General features: G+C 43.9%; 1 protein-coding gene across 5 annotated transcripts in view; it reads right to left on the bottom strand.

The window, feature by feature from the left end:
• Nucleotides 1–637: 637 nt before the first annotated feature.
• PIK3R6 (phosphoinositide-3-kinase regulatory subunit 6) overlaps nt 638–9,695 on the bottom strand; it is a 134,471-nt gene continuing 125,413 nt past the window's right edge. For all 5 annotated transcript variants that reach the window (XM_089662675.1, XM_089662677.1, XM_089662674.1 and 2 more), the window contains 2 exons: nt 7,291–7,403; nt 638–2,094 (listed from right to left, as the gene is read on the bottom strand). In XM_089662675.1, coding sequence (XP_089518801.1) covers nt 1,938–2,094; nt 7,291–7,403 — 270 coding nt within the window. In that variant the 3' untranslated portion in view covers nt 638–1,937. The remainder of the gene's footprint in view (nt 2,095–7,290; nt 7,404–9,695) is intronic.

The following is a 9,695-nucleotide window of genomic DNA, read 5'->3' as shown; positions in this document are numbered from 1 at the left end:
CTTCAGTGGAGAAGGTCCCAGGCAGGGATTCTCTGTCCACATCAATGATCAGTCTCAGGTTTTTGGGTGAAATGCACTAGAAGACCCAGGTGAGCACGCTTGGTCCACTTTATACAGATCAATGATTAGGCCCAAGTTTGTGGATGAGACGCATCAGCAGGAGGCTCCAGACAGGGACTCTGTTCACCTTATGCAAAAGAAAAAGAAAAAGAGGGCGCACCGGCCTAATGCATTATCGTTTAAAATATTTATTGAAAGAATAAAAAAAATAGGCATCATACTCACAATGGACATATAAAACACAGGCACATCACAATGAACAAAGGTGTTCAATCCATATAGTCCACAATGATGGAACCCTGGATGACACGTTTCGAGGACTCAGCCTCTTCTTCAGAGCCCTCTGAGGAAGAGGCTGAGTCCTCGACCGGGCTCTGAGGAAGAGGCTGAGTCTTCGAACGGGCTCTGAGGAAGAGGCTGAGTCCTCGAAATGCGTTGGCCAGTTGGTCATCCAGGGTTCCATCATTGTGGACTCAGATGCTATATGGATTGAACACCTTTGTTCATTGTGATGTTCCTGTGTTTTATATGTCCATTGTGAGTATGATACCTACTTTTTTATTCTTTCAATAAATATTTTAAATGATAATGCACTAGGCCCCTCCTTTTTGTTTTTTCTTTTGCATTCAGTGACTTTGTTCTACCCCGGTCCGTTGAGGGCAGCAAGCAGTGCATATTCCAGAACATTTACATTGTCATCCTAGCCTCTGCTGAGTCCATCCCCAGCGCAGGAGGAAAGTATTTGCTGTGTTTACTCTGTTCACTTTGTCTGGAGGAACGATTGGTCCTAAGTTTGTGGGTTAAACGCGTCATTAGAGGTCTCAGGCCGGAACTCTCTGTTCACTTTGTCCGGACCAACAAATCAGTCCCAGGTTTGTTGGTGAAATGCATTAGCTGACCCAGGCAGGCACTCTGTTCACTTTGTACAGCTCAATGATCAGTCCTAAATTTGTGGGTAAATTCATCAGAAGACCTAGGAAGGGCGCTCTCAGTTCGCGTTGGATCATTGATTAAGCCCAAGTCTGTGGGTGAAACAAGGGGCGGACTGACAACTCATGGGGCCCCCAGGGCAATAGGGGATAATGGGGCCCCTGTGTCCTCGCCCACACCCAAAAAAGCCTATGAAAAAGCCAATGATAGGTACCAGGGGCATCTCATGGGGCCCCCTACTGACCCCGGGCCCTGGGGCAGTGCCCGAGTGCTCGAATGGTCAGTCCGCCTCTGGGTAAAACACATAATTGAATGAGACCCCAGGCTCTGCTTGCTTTGTTCAATAAAGATTGTCAGCATTGGAATACCTCGGAATGTAACCAACTTCCTTCTTCTTCTACAGGTCCAACCAGAGCGTGTAAAGCTCAGATGTACAAACACTTGACGTGAGTTTGGCTCCAGTGTACATATGTTTTAGACATGTCCTCTTGTTAGCACCGCTCCTCATACATCAGTGTGCTGTCAGTTTAGAGTCTCTTAGTCTGGATCGGATATTTTGGCTTTTGGTAGACAAAGGAGATTATAACCACTTGATGGATTCTTATATCTCTCAGGGGTTGTTCTGGGGGGATCGCTGCACTTAGTTCCCAGATCTGCACACCAGGAGCTCCCGCTATCTCAGCTGCATTCCCTGTTTAATTTATAGTAGGCACGATGCAATAGGGGAACACCTCAAGGTTGGAGGAGATCGATGTAAAGCAGAACTCGCCATTGAGGGCCACGAGGGTTATACGCGGACAGTGATTATCACGTGACTCTGCCTACAATTAAAATATCTCTTTAAGAGGAAAGGCTCATTCATTGTGGGCAGCTTAGTTCATGAACCAAGAGATGGAAGTGGAGTCATCGATAGTCCATTGGTTTGGAGAGTCGTGTACCACCTGACATCACTGGATAATACCGGCAAATGTATTTATTGGGAGCAGCAGAGATTTTGTCATGTATTTGCTCAGACCGCCATCTTCCTTCCAATCCCCCTGGCCGCGGGACGTCCTTATCTTCTGTAAGCTGTATCCAGGCTCCTGGCAGGGGGTGACCTCAAAGCTGCAAAAAAATAAATAAAACATTTTTTTTAGGTACGTTATTTTAGGAAACTACACTTTTAAGACCAAATTTTAGTTAAATTTTGAGCATGTAAAGAAGGTAATTTTATTACAATATTGGAAGTCTTCATCTGTAAGGATCCCTTCTTTTCTCTCATTAGTTCATTTGCTGCACACAAGGGAGGAGACTGGCAGAGGAACTTTAAATGGAACTACAGCCAAAGCACTTTTCTTGGTGTTGTTAGGAGGCTCGCATATTTACCTCTCTGCCCCTGTTGCCTACTGTCATTGCGTTCCATTTGGCAGGCAACGGGACACGGGTGTTTTCTGCTCCCCAAACCAGCTTGCTTCCCATTTGTTGGGCAAAAGGACACCATGCCGCTCCTCCTCTTGCCAGCTTGTGTCCTGGTTGCTGGACTGATTTCTCCCTATCATTTACTCCTTGCTTCCCTGTACCTTTTCCAGCTCCTTCAACAGTTACTGGGGAACCAGTTTTGGCACACTGACCCTGGGACTGGCCCTTGAACAGTAGGCACCAGGGGCGGACTGACCATTTGGAAACTTGGGCACTGCCCGAGGCCCCGGGGTCAGTAGGGGGCCCCACGAGATGCCCTTGGTACCTTTTTTCATAGGCGTTTTTGAGTTTGGACAAGGACACAGGGGCCCCATGATCCCCTATTGCCCGGGGGCCCCATGAGTTGTCAGTCCGCCCCTGGTAGGCACCTTATATTAACCTCACCAGCCGGTTCCTCTGTTTATGATATGGCTCTTGATGACCAAGACCTCATTCCAAGGAGAAAAAAAAAAGCTGCTTTTTTACCACCCACTGACTGCTCACTGAAAGCCTAACAAGGCAACCAGGATGGTCATATACATGGCACAGCCCATGCTGCAACTGTGAGCCAAATGCTGTACAGCAAAAAAAATCCCAAAAAACAGGCATTCTATGGATTACACAGTACATACTATGTTCTGCTAGAGTTTTGCTTCTTTCTTCAAGAAGTGCATACTAGACTTCCCCAACCTGCTAGGTTGATGTATCGCATGATGGCCTAGAGGACTATGATACCCAAGAGGTCTTTACAATCCAGAAGTGCCCAATGCATCCCCCTCTCCAACTCTATGGATTACGCCTGCTGCCTGTCACTGGTCCTTGCTCCACTGGAATCCCCACCATCTTTGTGCACCTTCATTGCTGCAGGATACATCTTCCCTTTTTATAACTTGAGTCTACTTGTAACATTACAGCCAATGTGTATAGATGAATCAGAGTAACTTGGGAGCCACAGGTGTAATAATTACTAGAGGATCGCAAACATGAAACACATAACTACAACTGTGTTGGAAATATCTACAAATATATGTTGCGCTCCTAAATACTTCTCAATAAATAATAATTAAATTATTACCATTAAATTAATTCAAATTATGATACAAATAACTAATAAAAGTGTATAAATACCAAAAAATATTTAAATAGATAGTTTCAACTAATCAATCTCCTCCAAATAAATATCAAAATAATTCCACATGAAATACTCCTCTAAAAAAATTTTTTACCAAGTGCTCATAAATCATCTATTAGTGACACGATGTACTTACTAATACCCTCAATTTCATTTATATTCATAATACCCTCATTTAATATAATAAAAATAGTAAACCAACTAATAACCCTCAACTAAAACGCATTTAGATGATCCCCCATAAATAAAAATAACCAAATGCTCATAAATAATTAGTAGTGATTAGTATGAATCCAAATATCATCAAAATAATAGTCCCATTGAATAAACAATTGTTTATTTCATGTGGAATTATTTTGATATTTATTTGGAGGAGATTGATTAGTTGAAACTATCTATTTAAATATTTTTTGGTATTTATACACTTTTATTAGTTATTTGTATCATAATTTGAATTAATTTAATGGTAATAATTGAATTATTATTTATTGAGAAGTATTTAGGAGCGCAACATATATTTGTAGATTACAGCCAATGTATGAAGCCTGGGATGTTAGGCCTTGGGGCAACCTAGTGTCAGTAGGCCAACTTGCCTTAAAGGATAGGTTCACTTTTAAAACAAAGATCATTCCCTTTTCTAAAAAAAAAAAAAAAAAAAAAAAAAAAGGTTTTGCCTTTAGTTAACCACTTCAAGTCCGAACACTTTCCCCCCCCTTCCAGTCCAGATGCTTTCCCCCCTTCCAGTCCGGATGCTTTCCCCCCCTTCCAGTCCGGACACTTTCACCCCCTTCCAGTCCGGACGCTTTCCCCCCCTTCCAGTCCGGACACTTTCCCCCCCTTCCAGTCCGGACACTTTCCCCCCCTTCCAGTCCGGACACTTTCACCCCCTTCCAGTCCGGACACTTTCACCCCCTTCCTGTCCGGACACTTTCCCCCCCTTCCAGTCCGGACACTTTCTCCCCCCTTCCAGTCCGGACACTTTCCCCCCCTTCCAGTCCGGACACTTTCACCCCCTTCCTGTCCGGACACTTTCACCCCCTTCCAGTCCGGACACTTTCACCCCCTTCCTGTCCAGGCCAATTTTCAGCTTTCAGCGCTATCACACTTTGAATGACAATTGCGCGGTCATGCAACACTGTACTCATATGAATTTTTTAGCATTTTTTTTGAGACGGTGAATAAATACCACCAAAATAAAACTTTATTTTGGTGGTATTTATTCACCGATGGGATTTTTATTTTTTTTGCTATGTAAATGAAAAAGTCCAAAAATGTTGAAAAAAAATGTTTTTCTGTTTTTTGCAAATAAATAATATTTCATCATAAATCTTGGCCAAAATTTATTCCGTTATCTTTTTAGCAAAAAAAAAAATAACCCAAATTAGTTTATAACCAAAAATTATAATTTTTAAACATTTTTATTTTATTTTTTTATATATTTTTTTTTTTTACACATACTGTCACCCTAGCAGTAGTGTCACCATGGTGACACTGTACTACTTGTGGGGGTAATGAAGATTTTTTTTTTTTTTACACATTGCTTTTACACCCATAAAGGCTGTAAAATCAATCATTTCTCCTTCTCGCTGGCTGCATTCTCGCAGCCATTGAGAACTACTGTGTGAGCTGTGATTGGTCACAGCTTGTCACATGGTACAAGGCTGTTGTGAATAGCCTTGTACCATGTGATCTCTGTGATCATTCACAGATTTCACACATAGTAAGCAATGATGTCAGAAGTGACATCTTGCTTACTACTCTACATGTGATCACTGATTGGCCAATCAGTGATCACATGATCGGGACCTCACACAGAGGTCCCGTACGGCGATCGGTGTTCCACTGTGTCTGGAGGACACAGTGGGCACCAGATCGCAGTGCTGTGCGCTCCCAGGGAGAGCGCACAAGCAGGGGGCGGGGAGGCCGTTTTTAAACGGCCACCTGACCCTGCAATGCCACCGTCCAGCCATTTATATACAACGGCCGGACGGGAGGTGGTTAAACTTTACATTTTTCTTGGGGTGGTTTACTAGCGCTTTTCGGCCTCATGCACACTGGATGCTATAAAAATGGCAGTAGCGTTGTCACGTTAAAAATGCGAGTTTTCCAGCGTTTGCTGCTTTTTTCATTACCGTTTTGCCTCGTTAGCCTCGTTGCTTTTTTTAACTCCCACTTTCCCACAATGCATCCCTAAATAGTCATTGTGTAGTTGTTTAGCCGCCTTTTTCAGAGCAGAGAGAGCACCGTGTTGTTCAGGAGCTATCTTTCTTTTTCTTGCTGCATCCATTATGGATCCTGTAATGCAGAACTGATGAGGCTATGCTACTGATTCTGTTAAGGATGGTGAGGAGACCGAGACAGCTGGAGGTGAGAAGCAGCCGTCCACAACGATTCTGGACCCCTCCTTTGATTTCCTGTCGTGTATCCTCCATATGTCCATAAAAGGAATTTCCTGTTTGCACACAGTTTTACTAACTGAGACAATGTAGCTGCAGAGAACATTGGGAAATGTCCGTAAAAGGAGTTTCCTGTTTGCACACAGTTCAGTCAGCTGAGACAATGAGGCAGAAAAGCACATTGGGAAATGTTCCTGTTTGCACACAGCATAGGTTAGATCAGCAATGGGCAAACTACGGCCCGGCGGACCTTTTAATCCGGCCCGCGGACGTGTCAGGATGTGTGTAGGCGGGGCAGTGTGAAGAACGTGAGGGGAGCTAGGCTCCTCTCACAGTCCGCCCTGAAGACCGGAACGGCGCGGGAACACGGCGAGAGGAACGTGCGGAGCAAAGGTAAGTGAATTGACACAGGGGGGGACTTGGCTTACTACTTGGGGGGGAATAGTACTATGGGGGATGAAATACTGTATGAGGGATGAATTAATATGGGGGATGAATTACTATAGGGGGGATGAATTACTATATGGGGGATGAATTACTATGGGGGATGAATTACTATATGGGGGATGAATTACTATGGGGGATGAATTACTATGGGGGATGAATTACTATATGGGGGATGAATTACTATATGGGGGATGAATTACTATATGGGGGATTAATTACTATGCTTACTATGGGGGAATATTACTATACTTACTATGGATGACACATACACATCATTCATCTACTCTTGGTCCGGCCCCCGGGTCCAATATATGAACCCATTGCGGCCCTCAAGTCAAAACGTTTGCTCACCCCTGGGTTAGATAATGAAAGCAATTGCAGCAAAGCACACTGGGAAATGTAGGAATTTATTGTAGAAAAATGGCAGCGTCCAAAAATGTTGTTTTAAAAAAAGAGTCTCAAAAATGCTCATAAACGCCAGATAGCCGCATTTTTCAGCATTAGAACGTTTTTACAGCTGAAAAACTTCCCTTCAAACGCAGTAGTTGTGGGTTTTTACTTTCCAGCCAGAAAATGCCCCTGCCAAAAAACACTGATAAAAGCCTATGTGTGCATGGACACATAGGATAACATGCTGGGTAGTTTACTGGCTGCAGAAAAAAACGCCTGATGCCAAAAACAGCCAAAAATGTCCAGTGCGCACAAGGCCTAATTATTTTAAATGTAAATTTCACAAATACCATACAATACTCCCATTTTTGAACTCAGTTTTCCGTATCTGTATCAGCCAGCAGCCATTGCTGTGATTAAATGACAGTTGATAACGGCCTGTGTTCATAATATATACGACAAATACGAGGTTCTCATTTTCACAATATTTTCTCTCACCTAGAGACGTTGCTGTAAGTCCTTCGACTGTCCTTGTCCATCTGAAGGCTCAGAGTCCTCAGCTCCAGGCTCCTCATCTGTACGCTGGACGCCTTCAGCCCCTCGCTGTTACCCTGTAATAGAGGACCGTGACATCATGACTTCAGCTGCATGACGTCACCAACCATCACTTTCAGAAAAATTGGCCTCAAGCTGGCCAAATCTGAAAACAAATTTTCCTTATAATCAAAATTCTAAGATTGCCAAATGATGCCACCAGTATGACGACCTTTCATAAATGACCCACATAATCCACAATCTTACAGAGGTTTGCCTTGAGGAATCAGATCTCACTTCCTGCCCTGGACAGAGATCAGATTGTTGTACTCACCCTGATCTCTGACTACTATTTCAGCAGCCAGTGAGGACATTCCCATTGCCAGTCTGATTTTAGCTTGCAGAGGGAAATCAATATGAAAATGGATTATAGCTGTGTGACGGGAGTCACTTTGGGTGGGGGGCCCATGGAACACAGCTCACTTTGGAGAGGTGGGGAGATCCCTGTCTCAGCTCCCCATATCCCTCTGATGTGTAAGTCATCCTGTTCCCGCTAGGGGTACAGGGTGATCTGTCCTAATATTGTGTAGACCTCTTTAGGTGGGGTGGGGGTTGTAGATTGTTTGGTGTTATGTGGTTGCATCCCATTGTTCAATTGTGTGTCTTGCTTGGGAGCAAACTATTATGGAATGTATGTGTTTATGTGTATTGGCTTGGGGGGGGGGGGGTGACATACATGTGACATGAATGTCCAGATTTAAGTAGATAAGATGTGACCTGTAGAGAATATGACAATGTAAATCTTGTTCATTCCTTGTTATTAAAAGAATATTCAGTCATACTGTAGGTACTCAGACTGATGGTCATCAATTAACATCTGAAAAGAGACAGAGCAGCTTCCTCAGGCTGGAAGTGGCACCTGGGTGCTAATAAGATTTTGTCACCTATACATAATCAGACTTGGCCACCTTCCTGAAGCTGAAAAGAGAAACTCAGACATTTCGGCTTCATGACACCAGGGGGTCTCTGATATGTCTGGGGAGCTCTAAAAGAATATACATACATCAAAGGAAATGTGTCATCTCTCAGAAAAGCTAAAATATTAGTTGCAGAGAGATGAAAATACTTCCCTCTGATAGGGCACTCTGTGGGTCACACCGACATATAAAAAACATATTTTCAGCTTAGGTAGAAGGCCAGAAAAATGCAGGAAATGGTTAGGTGGCGCTGGATTGTGACAGTCGAACAGTGATTGGTACTGTCGCGATCGGACTGATGCGTTGGTGTTGGAAATCCAATCCCTGACTTCGTGATTCAAGCCGGTCTTGGTCCGATTGAACTTGGGCAGGTCAGCACCCAGAACATCCTGTGGGTGGGTACAGGAACACCCCCAGGGTCAATTGGCTGAGGACTAATGTCCCGCCTATGTCCACATCCCTGTAAATTGAGTACCCGGACATTGGGACAGGGTAATTCGTATGGAGCCAGTTCTATTTGACTGACGGATTGCGAACTCTCTGACTTGCTCCAGTTGCAGGATAAGTCTTGGTAAAAGTTTTATTCTGTTTTTTTATTCCCTTTTATTTTATAGTGATTAGTCATTTGTGTGTCTTCTTGTAGTTTTTGTATTTCTGTAACTTTTTATATTTTGTACATATTTTATGCACCGCCCACTTTCGGGATATTAAATCTTAAAATTAATTAGTGACTTCTGTGTATTTAAGCTCGGGCTCATATCTCTGGAGAGATTAGATTGGAGAGATTAGATTGTATTGTATGTTAGTGCCTTTAAACGCTCGGTCAAGCTCATTGCCAATCTGTATGCAATTGCACTGCGTGTGGACAGATTGTGTGAAGATTGTAAAAGGTAACAGATCTGCCAGAGGGAGATCTGTGTGTGTGTGTGGTGTCTCAACAGACCGTTTTGCGGATAAACTGTTGGGTGGTGGCAGGCTACCTTTTGTGGTGTGTCTGGTGTGGGGTTGTGTGGACAGTGGAAGAGTGATTAACACCGGGGTTCTAGCTGTAGGATAGCTGGAGGGATCCTAGAAGGGTGTGTGATTACTAAGCTGCTCCTCAACTCTAATCAGTGCACCAGATTGTATGTAAGATTTGTATCTGCCAGTGTGTGTGGTCAGCCATCTGGATTGGAGTGGAGTCTGCTTCCGGTGGTGGGCAAAAAGTAGTGCGGGCTGTGGAAGTACATCACTGCTGGTCTTATATACGGTTTTATATATTCAAAGTTAAGTCCCCTTTATTCCCTCTTACCCCAAGTCACGGCCGCACGTGCACGCCTCGGTTAGCTAGTCCCTGTAGGCGTGGTGTGTGGGTAACCCGTGACAGGGGGTGTCTCCAGCAGCCCTCCCTCC

The sequence above is a fragment of the Staurois parvus genome, unplaced genomic scaffold (genome assembly GCF_062004578.1).
Source record: "Staurois parvus isolate SC_StPar_1 unplaced genomic scaffold, SC_StPar_1.0 ptg001519l, whole genome shotgun sequence".
In the NCBI taxonomy this organism is placed as follows: Eukaryota; Metazoa; Chordata; class Amphibia; order Anura; family Ranidae; genus Staurois; species Staurois parvus.
The sequence above is the reverse complement of the archived record's forward strand: the minus strand, read 5'-3'. Positions and strand labels throughout refer to the sequence as shown.